General features: G+C 36.5%; 2 protein-coding genes across 4 annotated transcripts; one reads left to right on the forward strand and one right to left on the reverse strand.

The window, feature by feature from the left end:
* The first annotated feature begins 591 nt into the window (after positions 1–591).
* LOC116168336 lies at positions 592–8,770 on the forward strand. The gene is made up of 3 exons (XM_031484112.1): positions 592–739; positions 1,332–1,450; positions 8,374–8,770. Exons 1-3 carry the CDS (start codon positions 712–714, stop codon positions 8,587–8,589), a joined length of 363 nt encoding a protein of 120 aa, XP_031339972.1. The 5' UTR covers positions 592–711; the 3' UTR covers positions 8,590–8,770.
* Positions 8,771–8,844: 74 nt separating this feature from the next.
* Positions 8,845–16,043, reverse strand: LOC116168334 (lutropin-choriogonadotropic hormone receptor). 3 transcript variants are annotated; one of them, XM_031484110.1, is made up of 10 exons: positions 15,968–16,043; positions 15,796–15,864; positions 13,309–13,452; positions 13,009–13,149; positions 12,889–12,954; positions 12,668–12,811; positions 12,514–12,585; positions 12,169–12,464; positions 11,744–12,118; positions 8,845–10,509 (listed from the first exon to the last, which is right to left on the reverse strand). In XM_031484110.1, the coding sequence occupies exons 2-10, from the start codon at positions 15,840–15,842 to the stop codon at positions 8,888–8,890; spliced, it is 2,907 nt and encodes a 968-aa protein (XP_031339970.1). In that variant the 5' UTR covers positions 15,843–15,864; positions 15,968–16,043; the 3' UTR covers positions 8,845–8,887. The 3 variants fall into 3 exon arrangements, with proteins under 3 accessions (XP_031339970.1, XP_031339969.1, XP_031339971.1); XM_031484109.1 differs by having other exon boundaries at positions 15,972–16,037; XM_031484111.1 differs by lacking the exons at positions 15,796–15,864; positions 15,968–16,043 and having other exon boundaries at positions 12,668–12,837; positions 13,305–13,444.
* Between the last annotated feature and the right edge of the window lie 2,494 nt (positions 16,044–18,537).

Below are 18,537 nucleotides of genomic sequence, written 5' to 3' on the forward strand. Positions count from 1 at the left end.
CCAAAAAATTCGCGAAGGGAGTGGTGTGAACGAATCTTTCACCAATACTAATTCTATTCAATTATTTATTAGATATGTTAAAAAGAGTGAAGTATTATCAGATGTAGATATGTAGATTATCACTTTATCAGATTAGGAAACGAAGACTCTGTTGTAACAAAAATATCACTGTGGACAGAAAAAGTGTAATGGAATGTTTTTTTGGATCGAAACCATGATATGAAAATAATTCAATCTTAATTATATCGTACGGTGAACTCAGAAAATTAAAAAACGTCATTTATCTCTTTTGATAATTTGTGGACATGCCACGTACTTCTTAATGATGACAAATACGCTCAAGCAAATAAATAAGATCCGGACTATTTTTTTATAGAAACACTCTATCACATATGGGGAACTTACACTTCAAACGCTTTTCTGAAATGTAAAAATTAACAACTTCCTGCATCCTTGAACTTGTTTTAAAAAAAATTTGCGAGAACACGAAAAAATTCTTAGGCGAACTTTCAAGAATCATATTTCGCGCGATTTGCTATTTCGGATGGTCGTGGGCGCTAAATGACAAGCGTCGTGCCGACTGCGTCGAGACGCGTTCGTGTTTAAAATTAGACAAAATTCTTATAAGGTTTATTCAGAGAAGTGATATACAATGCAAACAGAAACATCGGTGATTTTGCGATTTTAATTTTGTTATTGTAGTAAAACGGAATGCCATCTTGCACATCCACCACGCCAGGTAAGCGAACGACCGAATTGGCTTTAATGCTTCCGAAAAATGTTAGTTATTTGCATACCTATGTTTTGTAAAATGTCCAAATCGAGGTGAATGGTTTTTGCACGCTTAGGTACTTGTGTGTTATTTTATTGTTTGCAAATTTGGCGAAATCGCACAAATGGCGCGTGTTTAATTGGAATACTGAAGATTGAATAAACATCACTATTTCGAACTGCTAAGCTTTTACTAAACAAAAATTTCAAAACAGCGACTCTGCAGATGTTTTGGGTTATCCTAAATGTAAGACTTATTTTAAAAACTTCTTGATGAAATCAGAAATACGTCAACGGAGTCTTGTGATTTTGTAATTTTTATTTTAACACCGTTTAGCGTAATATTAGAAAAATAAAGTAAATAAAGCACGTTTGCCGCTCTTAAATGTTTATTTTGGTTAACTTTGCAATAGTGAATGTGTTGAAGGATTTAAATTTGCGATTTTATGCAATCGTATTGTTCCAAAGAGGCCTATGCCCTCAAATCTTTGAAACGCTTGTTGCCAACATTTTGCTTAGCTTTTCGCACCAATGAAATCGCTGATATACCTCCTTTACAGTAATGGACACTGTATATCCCGAACCTATGTCAAGATTGCACCGCCGTGTTGTTCCGAAGAGAAGAGCTGGACCTTCTTCAAGGTATAGAACTCAGCCGATCACCTTTTCAGAAATACAGGTTTGTAATGATTTCGCTAAGTTTGAATCAAAAAACATACATTGTAGTCTCTCCAATGGCATTTTCTTTATCTATGTTTACCTGAACTGCTTGTTACAATTGGCTTTGCAGAGGAAATGTCCTCTACAATAATAATAATGATCCGATCTTTTATGTTAACCTTAGGACCGGTTCTTCACGTTACATTTAAACTTATCTGATAGATAACTTACTATGTCCCCTATGCAAGCACATATGTTTCCATCGAAATTTATTGGTAAGATGAAATCTGGCTCTTAGTGTGAGACAATCACTGAATTATTTATTATCAGTCGGCGGCGGACTTATAGGTGGCGGTTACCGTAGGGGCCTATTCTTTTTCAAACCTCATTACCCTATTGATGCAAATATGCAATAATGTTGTGTTCATTTTGTGCCATACCATACGAATTTAGTGCTCTTATAGTTATTCGAATTTTTAAAATGCGACTACAATAAATGTCAGTCTTTTTGTACCTCAATTTTGTTCCTATTTGGTGCTTTTTTACCATATATCATACGACCTGTATGCTCTTATGGTTTTTGAGTTGTTTGCTATTTTAGAATGGGACTCCAATTTTGCTTTCGTGTTCCAATTTTGTGCTCATTGTGTCCAATTTCTTACAGTATGAGGCAAAGTCTGAGCTTTCAAGGTTTTTGAGTTATTGAAATTTTTATTTTAAGCGGATATTGTAAAATTCAAAACCTTTTCTTACCCTAATTTTATTTTGTTAGATTTATGTTATCTTTTTCGTGTCACATATAAATGTTATATTTTCCGTTTAAAAAAATTTCCTGTGGCTACCACAGATACCCCACCCGCACACCTCTGCATGTATGATTCTGCCCTTTTGGGCCTAACGATATGTGTGCCCAATTTGGTTCCAATCCGTTCAACCGTTTAGCCGAAAATGAGAGCACAGACAGACCGACAGACCGATAGACTCACATCATCGTTTTGTTTGCCTCTGGATTTCTGGTGCTTCAAAACCTGTATTTCTGTAAAAAGTGGGGGGTCATTTTTATCCCTATGCAATACCTCCCTTACTAACGTGCGGATGGTAAAAGCTGTCTAGAATGGAATATCACGGGCGTATACCCTTGATGTTGTAAAAATGGAAGTGCGCTCATTATCATCATTTGAATACGTACATCTAACAAAATTAATTCAGATAAACCTTGCGATCGATTGTTATAAGTTTTACAGTTCAATACCCCAGTAATGATGTAACATGTGTGGGGTTAATCCATATTCTCATTCTACTCTACAAGAAATATATTTTTGTAACACTAATCTAAACGATGTTCTTAAATAAAGTAGACAAAATATATTAGCGAATGTGGAGCTAAAAATGAAACAAAAGAGCAAAGTACGTTGGTCCCATGTTAAACCCTTTCAAAGTTACATCCTTTCGGAGCCAAAATACAAGTTTTTAAACGTTCTTTAGAGATTCTGGGGCTCTTCGGAAATTCTTCAAATATTTCTTGAGTATCTCTTAAAATTTTCTCAGAGGTTCTTCATAGATCTTTTATAGATTTTTCCAGATTTTTTGCGGAAATTCCTAGAAAATTCTGCAATTATATTTTAGAAATTTCACCAGGTATTCCCAAGAAGTCTTTGACAGATCCGCGGAAGATTAGGAAAAAAGTTCGCACTTTTGAAGCTATGAAATGGAATGGAAGGATAGGCGGCAAAGTGAGGGATGGGGACGGAAGGACAATTTGTCCAACCGATTTTATATCTTTTTTTTTGGGAGGGGAGGAGGATCAGATAATTAGTTGGGGGTTTGTTGTGGAAACGCAGAGCCCATCAGTATGAAAATCTCTTTGATTTGGGATAAATTTGCAAGGAACTGGTATTTTGAACAAATAATAATCTGGTGGGAGGTATCCCAGATGAAACCACCCTTATTTATGAAAAGGACTTTTTTGATTTCGTTGACATCGACGGCTTTCGATGATCCGTCGTACGATTTGTACAACGAACTTTTCGACGTCTTGCCACAAATCTTTATAATTCGAACCTCATGGCGTAGTTCAGTTGAAACTAGACTGCGATACTACAGGTCCCCGGTTCGAATCCGGGTTCGGGTATGGATGTTTTGTAAATGTATAGTGAGGTGGGTTGGTAGAGTAGCCTGAAACCCCGCCCACTCAAAAATAAAGGCAAAATAAATAAATAAAATAAATAATTTGTAGTAGTGAGTGACGAAAATGCCTTCACTACGTCGTTGGGAGACTGGTTCCAAGCTTTAAGGGCAGTTTTCTATACCGTAAATGAAGTAACTGCATGGTAGCACCCGAATCCGTACTTATATGGGCTTACAAGTGCTTCAGTGGTCGACCCCAAGCAGAGTAAACGTGGTTTTACAACCATGGAGCTTATTAGAGTACCCAGTCATTAGCAATCAACATTTGTATTTACTCTATGGTGTAGGCAACCCCCCCTAACGGAGGTTCTAAGGGGCAAATGAGCCAATTTTAAAATAAAAAAATTCTTACTGCATATATTTTGGTCACAAACCAACACCAAGTAAATTCTTTGGTGATGAATTTTGGAGTGAAAATTATTCCCGAGACAAATTTAACACTAGGGGCGGTGAATTTTCCTACAAGCCTAGCTAAGTGTTGCGTTAATTGCACTTGTCAGTTTGTAATAGAATATGTTTGATATTTGACTATTTTACTGCATTTTACTCTAAATAAAAAATGGTGTCTCAAACAGAAGTGGAAAAATGAAATGAGTTTTGATATAAATTAGTGATGTCCTGAAAACGAACATGCATTCGTGCATTTTCCATTCCATTTATTCTATTGTCTTTATTTATAGATTATTTTTTAAGCTTTGTTCTCCGAAAAATGTAGGTAGGTACTTATTTCCATAGTATGTCGAAATTGTAAGTTAAATTCAGCGTTTAGGAACAGAATAAGTATATGGTTTTAACGAAAAAATCATTTATCACATACCCCGCTTTGTTTCTTTCACTTTTCCATGTATAACCACTTCTTCTTTTGGAAAACACAATCCTTTTTTGTTTGTTTTTCCAGTTTTATAATTCAGTAAGTAAATTGGATACACGGATTCGTAATTTTTTGTATATCCTATAAGTACTGTCTAGAAAATAAAAGAGGAGGATTGGAAACATTTTTTGAAAAGTGAATAAGAAATATTGCCTATATATAGTACCCAATTGACTCCATTAGAATTGAGGATTCGAATCACTATAAATGGATTTGGATCATCTTTGTAAATGATCTATAAACACAGAAGGTTGAAGTGATTCGAAAAAATTGTTTCAAAGAGAGGATTGGAATTCTAGATTTAATTGATTTAGCAAGCTCTAAAAAGGATTGGTGATTCAAATCGTTAGTGAGGGTGGTTTGAGACAACTGGATGTGAGGATTGTCTATAAAACAATGATATTTTGATACATGTTTTACTTTTTCATCACGGCTTCAGTGGTAGTACCACTACCCCGCATGCAGCCTCTTCGGATGGTCATGGTCGTAGATTACTATTACTAAACCATTTAGTAATAGTAATCTACGACCATGACCATCCGAAGAGGCTGCATGGGGTAGTGTACGGCACTGGTGTCATTTCTGGCATTAGAGGTGTCTCCTATTCTAAGAATTGGAAAAAATGTCTCCAAGTAAACCAGTGAACGATTGAATTCAATACACTTTTTTCATGCCCAACTTTGATTATAAAATACAATTCAAAGATGCCCAAGTTAAATGTAGGCCGTTACTTCGCCTGCTATACAAGCTCTCCATTTTTTATGGGGGGTGTATATGCCTTCCCTGACTGTTTAGTCGTACTGTTCTCTATAATATATTCCTGCTGATGGAGGTGTTTCTTGATTTCAACTACAAAAATACGAGTCAATCATAAGCAAAATGTGAAGTTAAAGAAAATTGACCTATGAAACTATATTTGCAGTACTAGTGGACTCGGTTTCAGGTGTTTTTCTTTGCCTTGGAGCTTGCAGAAAAATTTCCTATTATTTTCCTGTATCTAAGTTTCATTATTGTCTTCATCATTCTTTCTTTTACTTATCGACAGGTTTCACTACACGATTTGAATTTTATATCCATTCTGAGACATTTAATTCTCCAGCTATCTGCCTGCCTTATTTGTCTCTGTACCTCTTTTTCTATGTTGTTATATCTAACCGCATGCCATTTATATCCCGTGGCAGTTATTTGGTTTGATTTGACCAAAGAGTATTATAACGTTATATTCGTTAACGTTGATCTAACTAAGCGGACCCAATACATGTCAGGCCAATTAATATCGAGCCTACAAAATACTTCACACTCGAGAGAAAACAACAATGAATGTGTAAATAAGCACAATACTAATAATAACAGCGCAAGTTTAACGTAATTAAGCATTTGCGTATAAATAGGTTTCAAGTATTGTGCGAGATTTATGCCAAGTTCTCTAAAGAAATTGCACAAAATTGTTTGGATAAATTTTTTTATAGACGAAGTGTTTTTGAACAATGTTAACGTTCAGCCAAAACACGAGCCCGTACATCCGAAAGAACTTACAAATCTTAGCCGCACATTAAAACTATTTGGTATCGCCACATTTTTGGCGTTAACACGAAGAATTTTGCACTATCCATAACAAAATGATTGTATTTGGCGTATCATTTGGTCAAATACATGGAATATAATATTTTTCCATGAAGATGGCAATATTCATTCTGAAACGAGGCCGTAATGATTGTAATCTTCCGGTAGCTATACGCTTCGTCGTGTTTCTTGAAAAGCGTTTCCCATGGGCACAATAAATGAAGGACGTGTACTTCTGTTCACTTCTCCATTAGTACATACCTAATCTCGATATCTCAAGGCACTAGTGTATCGAAACGTATTATTTCACTTACTGTAAACGACAGCGTGGTAGACGATCCTCAAGAAGTGGCCGATATTTTTAATGACAAATTCGTTAATGCCCCACACGAAACACTTAATGTCTTGAAATCTCAGAACCTAAATAATCTTCTTGGTCTAAGTCTAAGCAATCTGCAGACAGTGAAGAACAGTATGTGTGCTCTTCCTTTTAGCGCAACAGAATTACTGGCATGCTTAAACAAAATAAAATTAAATAAATCATCAGGATCAGACTGCATCCCTACAAGTCTGCTTAAATCTATCATACCTTCAATAATTCATCCCCTGGTAATTCTAATTAAATTATCCTTTGCTCAGGGCATTTTCCCCTCTGAATTAAAAACCTCTATAGTTCATCCAATCTATAACAAAGGTTCGTGCCAGGATTGTAATAACTACAGACCGATATCAGTTAGTCCCTCATTGTCGAAGGTCTTTGAATATGCTTTGTTTGATAGGTTAATTAGCCACCTACATAGAAATGATGTCATAACAAGCAGACAGCATGGTTTTCGTACTGGCTACTCTACTATGTCTGCCATTACCTCTTTTGTTAGTGATGTGACTTCTTACCTGGACAATAAGCAACATGTGATGGGAATATTCTGTGACCTCACGAAGGCATTTGACTGTGTCAACCACAATAAACTAATGGATAAATTAGAACATTATGGCATACGTGGTGTTGTTGCTAATTGGTTTTTGTCCTACCTGTCAGGTAGAACGCAGTACCTATGTCCAGTTAACGTATAAAACGGATTTTAATATTAAAAAATTTTCGTCGTGTCTTTTACCGGTAAAAATTGGTGTGCCACAAGGTTCGATCTTGGGGCCAATCCTATTTCTATTGTTTGTTAATGACATCGTCTTAATTTGGAATGCGATAATAATGTATGCGGATGATACCACAGCCATAGTATCCGGGAATAGCATTAGTGAGCTGCAAACACGTGCTGTGGAAATACTCACAAAGCTCAATGACTGGTTCAACTTTAACAAGCTCTTCCTAAACCATAGTAAGACGTACTGCATCCTATTTTCTTCGAGATCGGGCAAAAATGCTCTAACCTGTCCGCCAATCGTCAACAAAACAATGAACCTGCAAAAAAACAGGGAAATACCTAGGTATGTGTGTCGACGTTAACCTCAACTGGAAATGTCACTGTCTGTGTTTAATCAAAAAACTTAATACTTGCTGTTTTCAAATTCGAAGTATCAAATAACTGATTTGGTTACATTATACGCTCTCCTACTACTATGCCGAGGTTCAGTCGAGATTGTGTTATGGCATTATTTTCTGGAGATCATCTACATACGCATCAAAAGTGTTTATGGTGCATAAAAGAATACTGCGCTGCTTGGTGGGTATTAAGAAATGGGAATCATGCAAAACCCACTTTATTCAGCTTGGTCTTCTCACTCTGCCGTCTATTTTCGCACTGGAGGTTTTATTGTACATATATAAAAATCAGCATAAGTTTGTGCGCAATGGGGACTTACACAATTACAACGAGATTTCTCTGTGCCGGTATCAAAACTCAAAGTATCCCAACAGTCACCCAATAGCATTGGCATTAAGCTCTTCAACAACCTCCCCAGCACCATGAAAAATATGAAGACTTTCAGGGAATTCAGGTTCAAATTAAAAAACTTATTACTTCAAAATGCAATCTATAAAATCGACGAATTCGTAAACCTCTGCAAATAAATTTATTTACTTTTTAATTTAAACTTTGTAAATTGCTATGTTACTATGTAATCTTATTTTTTTTTACTGTCCTGACTAGCCCTTACACAATGTTAATCCATTGTCAAAAGGTAACAATAAAATTGAATTGAATTGAATTGAGTAAACCGAACATGCCTCATTGAACCTTAAAATGTCACTTTGTATATTATATCTATATACGTACCTTTTTTTCCAAAAAGGCTCACAAGAGTTTTGATCCCGTAGATGAGGAATCTGCACCGAAACTTACCTACCTTAAATATCTTTTCAGGAAGTCGACGAAGAAAACGTCGAAGACGCCGTACCAAAACCGTCCTCTTCCAAATCGGAGCTGAGTTTACTACACAACAAATTCGAAGAGTTTAAGAAATCCAGAGACCTAATATTGGGCAAAAACGATGCCGAATATACAGAAGTTAGTAAAAATCCAGTGCCTTTATCGTCTTCGAGGTCCACGAGTAGATTGCCTTCAAGAACGTCATTATAAACTAAATCTCAATGACAATTATTATAAGTTTACCTTAATTAGATTAATAGTTCTTACGTGAGTAGGTGGTAACAGTATGGAAATGTTTTATTCATATTCCTATACGTAACTTAAAACATAAAACGTTTGTGTAAATAACATTTTGTATTAATAATTATGCGATATAAATAATTTATTCTTATTATTGACTATTTCACATACATCACGCATTCGCCTCATATGTACAAATTTAATAAATATAATATAAAAAACGTAGACCTACGCCAAAATAATTTGGTTAGTCTTAGGTACTTATTTATTATCTTGTATCATTTGATTCAGATTTGGAAGGACCTGGGTCAGGTTCAGGTTGACTAGAAGTTTCAGGATCGCCGTTGACAGGTACAGGCTGAGATTCAATAGGATGCAGTGTGACTATCGACTGCCTTCGGATCGGCGTAATAGGTTGCGAATGTAAAATGGCGTAAAGCGGCCCTTCCCTGTCATTTGATGGGGTTACTAGAATGCTGGGTTCGTCTTCCATTTGCATGCTACTTTCTGCGGCCGATGGAATTGTTGTTAGAAAACGAACCGTAAGTCTACCAGGCGACCCGGGCGGTTCCGACTCATCTTGAATTGCACATTGGCGCGTTAGCCTAGGTTTGCTTCGTATACGTGATGGTTCGCTGCTGGACGCGCTGGATCTAGAGATCCTCCAAGTGCTCGTGCTCGCCGTTGTAGCAGATCCTGACGAATCGTTACGTGAACTGGACAAATTTGAATCCTGCGAAGTTTTTCGGGTAACTAGCCACGAAGAAGCTCGCCGCTTTGGATCCAGGAGACGTAATGGTATTCCACAGTGATGATTGTGCCTCCACGAGTCGGAACGGGAAGAACTAAAGTTTTCGCTGGAGGACACGGAAGAGGCGCGCTTGTGTTGTTTTTGCTGTATTTCTGCTATTTGGTAGGTGTACTGATCGGAACGTTGCCTGTGACGCGCTTGCCTTCTTAGACACAGCACCCAACGTGCTTTCTTCAGCAGCCAGTCGCGAACCGTATTTTTCTGTTCTTGAGGAGCAGGCGTCGCGGTTGCTTCTCCCAGTAATTTTGCGTTACAGGTACACTGCGGCGCGTGGTGATTTTGATTTTCGCGCGAAGATCTATCCGCCAAACTGTTGGTGTTGGCGGGTGTTTGCCTATTGCTGAAATTTGAGCTATGTCGGCAACGTCCTATTCCACGCGTCACTCTACTCTCCTCTATTGCTTTGCATATCATAACACAGTCTTTTTTAAATTGCTTTGTTAAAATGGCATAAAGAAACGGGTTACAGCACGAGTTTAATGGCAACACGAACACTGTAAACACTTTGGCTTGTTCGAGGGAAATGAGGTGAAAACCGAACGCAGCAGTTAATGAGAAAAATGCTATCGGTGACCAACACAAAAAGTCCGTAAACACTAATAGCGCCATCCTTTTCGCAATTCTCGAATCGTTCGAATTCCACGCTTGAGATCCTCTAATGGCACAATACATTTTCAGGTAGCATCCCATAAGGATGAGAAAGGCAACTCCGTTAATTATCATCAAAAATACTACATAGGTTAAACTTGCTACCGTATTAGTCTCAAACGGAAGGCATACTGCAAATTTCCTGTAATCCGACACGCCGAACAGTGGCAGCAGAGCCATAAGAATGGCGAACGACCACCCGCATACCATAATATACCCAGCGTGCTTTAGCGACAGTCTTTTATTTAAGTGCATGGCGTGCGTAATGGCATAGTTTCTTTCCAGCGTGATCACTGCAAGCGTATAGACGGATAGCTCCGAGCTGAGAACGCCTAGGAAACCGGCAAGCTGGCACCCTGCCGACATTTGCCAAGGTATGGCGTACATCCTAAATTCACCTAATGTTGACGCATCCACCACCGCCAGAAACCCTAAATGTGATTTAATATCAATGTATAGTTAACATGGACATTTCTGAAGTTAATTTGAAATATAACAGACTTAGAGCAGGTTTTTCATGCTTGAATTAAGATTAAATGGTTCTAAAGCGCAATGTTAAACAAAAGTTCTGCCATTTTGGCACAAAAACGCACAATTCACTATTGAAATTGAACTTCATCGAAAATGTTGGTGCATCAACATTAAACCTTCCATTCATGATCAAAGTTGCTATTTCATTTGAGCTTTCTTTATGCACCAACTCATAGTTCTGTCATACTCATTTTCTACTCGTTTATGAGACCTTTCCCACATTTTGTGCGTTAACATTAACAAAACTTCATTTAGTATTACAACCTAATACTGCCGCATTGCAATAAAGACACTATTATTATAATAGAACCGTTACAGATTGCGACCTTTTTCTTTCCTTCTTTTCTACCTTTAAGAAAGAGTTTCTAGTTTACCAGAGTCAGATTGCTCTGTAATGGCCTACTAGGAAGAATTGACAATACAGCAATACAAAATACTCATAGACGATCCACTGTTAGATGCATTTTAGAATTCTTTTCGGAATAGGTGGTGGAAAAAAAAATTACACCGCATCTCCTGTTTGAAATACACATGTAAAATTCATTACTGAAGCATTCAAGACTCTGGCAAAGGCTGTCTTTTATACCCATTTAGGTAGATCATTCAATCGCTTGGTTTTTCTTGACTAACATGGCGTACAGCTTTAAGCACGGTGTAAAGTAGGTTTTTGAACTATACCCGTTAAATTGTGAAGCAATATCGTAGTAGAGACAACGTAAGACAGAAAGAGACAAAGGGGTTTTCTTACGAAAATATGTAGTTTAAAATCCTCTGAGAACTTTCTAACACCTAAAGTGTTATAGCTTCAAATTTTTAGAAGCCGCTAACGTCTTTCACAAATTATATAAGGATTGTTAGTCATTAATAGCATCTTTATAGCGTCTTTAAAGATATTCAAGAACTCCAAAAGTTTCAAAGAACCTCCAATGGCGCTGTATAGGTTTTTAACGCCTTCATCAGACTCCACAATATTAAGTTGTAAGCCAACTTGAAGTTTTGTAACTCGGGTAATAATGACACACAAAACGTGGCAGTGGGCGTACAGATTAGAACCGAATGAGTAAAAATCAATGTGTCAAGGTGTTCAAAATAAATATTGCAAATTTTCCCAAGGACCGTGGGATGGAGACCTACCCAAGTAAATTCCCATAAAAAAATCCGCTGCGGCCAAATTGCAGACAAGAAATCGTGGTACATCCATCTTACTCCTCGAGAACACCAGCACAAAGACGACGGTACCATTCCCCAACATTGCGCATAGAAACACAAGCCACACGCCACACCGCAACGTCCACCAGTCAAAAAGATCTTGACATGGAAGGAACGGTCCGGGTAGGGGGAGACATTGAATCTTTCCCGGTGGGATATCGCTGTTTGGTACCTTTAACACGTCTTCTTCCGAGTACTCTTCCATGTACGATGGAAAATTTCCAGGGTAGGTAAAATCGGACCCCCCAATATGGTCCCAAAACTCTCGAAACGTCTTCCCTAACTTGTGACTGATGTTCTCTAAAAGCACAAGATGTCATCGCCAATGAAGGTAGCGAATGAAGCCTTACGATTTTGAGGCCACAAGTCCGTTCCGCTCGAGTTCCAGAAGGTCAAATCGATGTCTTCATCGTCTCCGGGAAACAGCACGATATCCTTCACCTTCGCAGGCGGCGGTGGATTAGAGGGAATTAGCGGTATAAACGCGCAGCAGTGGTAGGCGTAGGACAGGACTAGGGATTGAATTCTTGGAAAATTTTCGGGAGACGGAAAATCGCGAAGGTGCGGATTGTTGAAGGTCTTCAAGTGCCTCAGGCGTTCCAAGCCGGCTGTTGGGAGATGAGGGAATATGTTATTTCCCAGATTTCTGTAACTGAATCTTTAGGCAAGAATATTTATGGTTGAGGGTCACTTACAGGTCTTCGATGTGTGAAATTGCTAGAAACGCGTCTGGATGGATGTAGGAGACGTGGTTGCTTTCCATGTCCCTAAACATATAATGTTCGGGTCGTATTTACAAATAACACTTTGGCGACTAAGAAAAAGGGGCGGGGTAGTGGCGCTACTTACAAAAATTGCAGCCTGGACAGTCCGAAGAAGGCGTCGTTCGGAACATACTCGATCTCGTTGTGCGCCAGGAGAAGGTCATGCATTTTCGTCATTCCGTGAAATGGCCGTTCCTCGACTGACTTGATTCTATTGCTGGCTAAATCTCTAAACACAATTGTTGTTTACTAAAACTATTCACTTTTATTTAGTTTGAAAAGCTAATAGTAATTACTTGTACTTACAAAACCCGTATTTCCTTGCAGTTGTTCAAGTCAGGAATCGACGTCAACTTGTTCGACTTCAAGTCTCTGTAATATGAAATTTGTTTAATAATATCAAGTGTATAATTATGAGGCCCTTACAAGCTTCTTAATCGCGGACATGTGTAACAGAGAGAAGACGGAACTGATGAGATCCCAGCCCTGTCTAAACGCAGTACTTCCAGAGACGTGGTACCGTTAAGTACCGGAAAAGTTGATAGTCCGCGTGCTTCGGAGAGGATACTGGAACAACAAGTTTCATTACGAAACCATGAGGCTGAGAAATTCAGAAACAAAAGATAACATACAGTGACAATTTCAAACTAAATGCACAAAATGGGACTTTTTTTCAAAGATTTATGGTCCAATAAATAAAATAAAGTTAATAATAGTAATACTTGCAGGTTTCGTAGCCGTGGAAGGTAGGAGAATGCGTTGGAGTCGACTTGTACAAGCGGATTTCCTTTCAGCTCTAAAACGGCGAGGCCTGGACTTTTTTGTAGGAGGCCGCCCGGTATGAATTTTATACGGTTTCCAGATATTGATCTGAAAGAGAAATAAAATAGCGTTAGATCATTTAGAACAACCATGCTTGATAAAAACAAATAAATTTTTACAGAGGCACGGAAAATACTGCAGGATGTGAAACCTCTGCAGTAGATATGGTGCTGCAGGTGTCGATTTCAGAATTTTTCCGTCCACGACAGAATGAATAGTTTTGCTATGTGCTTGTAAATAAGTCTTGACTTGACCGTGCTTACCCCTCTAGTTGAAGAGACATTTTTTCACTTTACTTCTAGGTAGAAAAATTTTCTTGTTCAAGATCAAGTTCAAGAAAATATTGTGCAAGTAGAACAAACCGATTATGATTGGACAAATAAAGACTAAAAAAGTTTTCTCAATTTCATGATATATACGGATTAATCAATTGAACGAAAAATAAATATATAAACGTAATTGAAAGAACCTCAACGAATTTCAAATAATTTTTGTTGCAACGCATTTTTTGTTATTTTCCGAGTTTCCAGTAACGATAATTACAAATTACACTCGAATGACCCTGTAAAATAGATCAAAGAAAAAATGTTTACTGATTTTTATAATGAAATCCTGTATTTATCTGGACCATCAATTTAATTAATTATTTTTATTGCTCAGTTTCATTGGTATTTATATCAACATAAACTTTGTAACTGTACTTCTCTTTGCGTCGTTCTAAATTCAAATTACCAACAAAGATATCACAGTTTAGATTAATTGTACTTAAATAACAGTGCGTAAATATCAATTTAGGGAATCCATCCAGTGAACTTTCTTTTAGAGTCGTAATATGATCTCACTGAAGATATCAAAAGAACTCGATTATTGTAGTAAGTAACATGTAGGTACATTGTTTGAGATACCAGATTCCAGGTGAAATGGCTATGATACTGTAAAGGATCATGCTATTTTGCAGATGATTTCTGAATTTCTCATAATGTTTATGCTGCTGAGTAAGTTAGAGGCTCTGTATCACCGACATATTTCTGAAAAATGTCTCAGATGAGTTTATGTTAGTAACTTAGTCTATAAGGGTCTTGGATTCGAATCCGATATAAAACATGGCGGTTTGTGATTGTATAGTGGGGTTGAGTAGGAAGAGTTAATTAATTAATACCCCGCCCACTATAAAATAAAGGTATAAAATTAAAATAAAAAATAAAATAAAATATAATATTTGCAGATGATACCTATGGTAATAGTGACAGAGCCAGAAGTAAAACTACAAATGATTAAATTCCAAAAAGAACTAGCAAAATGAATGTGGAAAATAACATAAGCAAAAGTAAGACGATGATAATGGTTCTCGTAATGGCTAATGAGGTTAACGAACATATAATAAAAATTAATGGACAAGTACTCAAATAGGTTACGAATATCTGGGAGCTAGTGTAGAATATAATAGTACAATAAACAAAGAACTAAATTCCAGAATAGGGGAAAAGTGGGAAGAATACACAACACGCTTAAAACGACATTCTTTGGAAGCAGGGAAATTCCTAAAGAAACCAAAACGTAAATTTAAAAAAAAGTAGTAAGGCCATCATTGATATACGGAAGCAAAGCATGGGCGTTAATCTAAAAGTACATGAAAGGTAATAGAAAAGAAATACCTCAAGAATAAAAGGAATCACAGTAACTGAAAACCCTATAAAACCACTTTAAAGAGTCTCAGTTAATAAATCGAAACCAGCCGAATACGTATCATAAATAACTAATAAGCTTCTTCTGTTTACACTGATGTCAAATTTGCCTATAAAATGGGTTGAATAACTGTCAGGCATATATATCTATGCATTGATCTGTATGTTTAAGAATTGAACATAGGAGATTTGTATGTTAAAATTTACGCACTGTATGGTTTATTTATTAGAGCAGTGATCAATATTAACATTTGACCCGTTGAGATTCCCATATAAAGTAGTACGATGATGATCCTCTAGGTTGATGTTTCAACTACCCTACACAACTACACGGATTGTGATAACAGCACTTAGACTGATTAAACCATACATTTTGAAACAAACAGTAACAAATGTCCAGTCCGTATAAGGAAAGTGATCGTAAAAAATTATAACGGCTAGAATTGATACTGTTCAATAGCAATTAATAACATATACCATTGATTTATCGACAGAACTTCTTATTAGAAATGCTGCATTTCAATTTTATGACCCAGTTTATGGGACAATCTCTATATTCAAATTTTACGATCGTAAACTTTTTAAAAACCTTTTCGAGGGAGACACTTAAGATGCCACGGTATAATAAAGCAAACGCGCCGTTTTGACTACCTGTTGTAAATAAAAGCGCAAGATAATAAAAGTTAACGAAATAATGAACACTTACAACTCCTGAAGCGACGGTAGCTTCGTTAAAGCGGATGGAATTTCCATTAGAGCGTTGTCGTCTAGCTCTCTGAAATGCGAAGAGGAAACGATGAAAATGTTGAAAAAGCGAGACAATTAGTTAGCTTAAAATGACGTTACGCAAGTAAAATATTGATGTAACATGTACATACTTACAAAACTCGGAGAGACGTTAGGTTTACGAAAGCCTCCGGTGCGATTTCTTTGATCTGGTTACGTTTCAGCAACCTGAAATTAATGGTAACTGTCAATCATTGGGTTTTGTAATTATTTAGTTAGAATAAATGTTGAACTATTTTACGCATTCAAACTGAAAACTGTGAAACTTCAAACGTTTTACTTTTAAATTGTAGTCAATTTCGTAAGTGAAATTTAGACATCCGTATTATTAATGTTACGCACAATGAAAGTGTGTGGAGATTACGATTACTGTGGTAAATTACTAAAAGTTTGGATCGTGATTAATATCGCCGAATACTCTAAATGATACATGAAGGGGTGGCAATAAACATAAATTTTAGTACAAATAAAAAGTTGGAAGCTTCCATAAAAATTATTTGTGTTTTGGCCTGGTATAATTATGAATCTTTTAGAGGCAGTTTAAGTTTTATTCAATTATACTATATATTTTATTGGAATTTCATTTCCTTTAAATTTGCTCAAATTATTATTAGCACTTATGACAAAATTACTATGTTTAATTAATTGCGAGCGCGTGTAGCATAAGAATTAAATACATAAATATAGTATAAACACAATAAAAATATAACTTCAACCCAAATGTTTCTTTTATATTCTTCTGGTATTGTGTTCCATTTGTCACCCCTAGAGTTTCATTTTGGTTGATCCGTCGGGCACATGCGAGTACAGGAGAAATTTAAGGGATGAAGAAATTTTAAACTGCTTTTTTCTTCAAATTCACACTGCAATGCACAAACAGATATAGCACAGTAATATTGAATTGATGGTAATAAGTCGAAGAAGCAATTTCGGGCGTTTTGGATTCTTGAGATTATACCTATTCGAGTTGTTCTGATCCTTTATCGTCTTCAGAGTCTTTGGATTCAATTTCTTCGGACATTTCATACTCATTCGATTTTTCGAATGATTCAATTTTTCCGTTTTTAATTCTTTCAACTCCAGATTCTTTCATTTGCCTACTTAATTTACAAATTCTTCGTTTGGTGGCTAAACACAAGCGCGCAATGAAAGGCAATACTTCTCCACATAAAATAATCTACTATTACATGCAAATTTTGACTATAACATTTTCCCAAGACACGTCCGGCATCCGCTATTACGAAAAATCTCGTTAAGACTTTAATTTTATTATTTGAGAAAATACTTACAGCTAGCCTTGATTTCTGTGAAAATGGTGTTACGCATTTTTGTGTCCTACAGTACTATTTTGTATTAATAATTTTTGAGTTATTCAACCTTTTTGGAATAAATTTTACTTGCACAGGAAGAATATAGTTTAGCGGGCGGGTATGCCAATTACAATATGCAATCAAAGGTCCCAAGTTAAAATCCGGATTCGTGCATGGAATATGAAAGTATATATAGGCATACAGGCGACCCGCGTTAAGGTGAAGTACTAGACGAATGTTCTTGAGCGGAAAATTGAAATATACCCAATTTCGGCGTTACTGGTAGAAATCCTAGACAGTATTGGCTGAAAAATATGTAACGACGCTAAAGTTGCTAAGAGAGGGCGCTAGTGCTTCAGCTTAACGCGGGTCGCCTGTAGTCGGTTGGGGTTAATTGAACGATCGCGACTAAAAATTGGAAATAAAGGCATAAATAGAAATAATAGATTCGCCAATAAATTCTGCAAGGACACTAATACATTTAAGCATATCCACTTGTAACGTTCGATTCTTAATTTAAAATTACAAATTTACATTTCATTTAAGTAACATTCGATTACTACCCTCATTCAAGTATATTCCTACGCCATTTATGTATTTCCTTTTGAAACCCGTTTAGTTTAGATGTAAGTTAGTTCTATGGTTGTTGTTGAGTTGTTACTACCTTAGTTCTTTGTTTTACGACTAGAGGCAATTCGTGTATACCTTTCTGCACTTCATTTTATCCCTTCTTCTTTAATTCTGTCTTGTTCCTTTTCTACGTTCATAATGGTTATTCGTGAATTGTTCTTGATACGCCATTACTGACTACCTGAAAAAAGGGCTCTTGGTAGTGGTTATTACCATAATTCTTTGGAATTTTTCTCACTATTCCTGATGTGTTGTGGCTGCTCCATTGAATAGGTTTGCGGATTTATATTTACAAGTGAACACGCTGTGAGGTATGTACAGATATGGCTCAACATTATACTTAACACGTAATTTTGGACTTTGTTTTCTCTCATTGTTCTCTCCTAAAACTTCTATTTTTTTCTTCCGATTTACTTTTTCATTATTATCTAACTGGATACTACTACGTATTTCTGATTCTACGTGCATTATTATTATATTACATCTTCTGACACTCCAGTTTTGCCTACATTGCTGTTGTCACTCCGATGATTCATTCGTACCACCTTAACTACGTTTTATATGCTTTATATTAGTCTGTTTATCGATATTTATTGAATTGCTTTTGAATTGTGAATTAGTTTTTGAAGTTACCGAGACTGATCCGTTCCGGAACCGACAACTAGGATTTTTATTTACGTTACTTGTGTCATTACGAAGAATTTGTTCGTGCTAGTTTATTT

The sequence above is a fragment of the Photinus pyralis genome, unplaced genomic scaffold, assembly GCF_008802855.1.
Source record: "Photinus pyralis isolate 1611_PpyrPB1 unplaced genomic scaffold, Ppyr1.3 Ppyr1.4_LG4, whole genome shotgun sequence".
NCBI classification, from domain to species: Eukaryota; Metazoa; Arthropoda; class Insecta; order Coleoptera; family Lampyridae; genus Photinus; species Photinus pyralis.

Coding starts and splice junctions, on each gene's coding strand:
- LOC116168336 (XM_031484112.1), top strand. CDS start 712: ATGCCATCTTGCACATCCACCACGCCAG. Junction 740..1,331: donor TTGCACATCCACCACGCCAG/GTAAGCGAACGA, acceptor CCTCCTTTACAG/TAATGGACACTGTATATCCC. Junction 1,451..8,373: donor TCACCTTTTCAGAAATACAG/GTTTGTAATGAT, acceptor ATATCTTTTCAG/GAAGTCGACGAAGAAAACGT.
- LOC116168334 (XM_031484110.1), bottom strand. CDS start 15,842: ATGGAAATTCCATCCGCTTTAACGAAGCTACCGTCGCTTCAGGAGTT. Junction 13,453..15,795: donor CTACCGTCGCTTCAGGAGTT/GTAAGTGTTCAT, acceptor TTTCTCTTTCAG/ATCAATATCTGGAAACCGTA. Junction 12,465..12,513: donor ATTTCACACATCGAAGACCT/GTAAGTGACCCT, acceptor ATTCAGTTACAG/AAATCTGGGAAATAACATAT.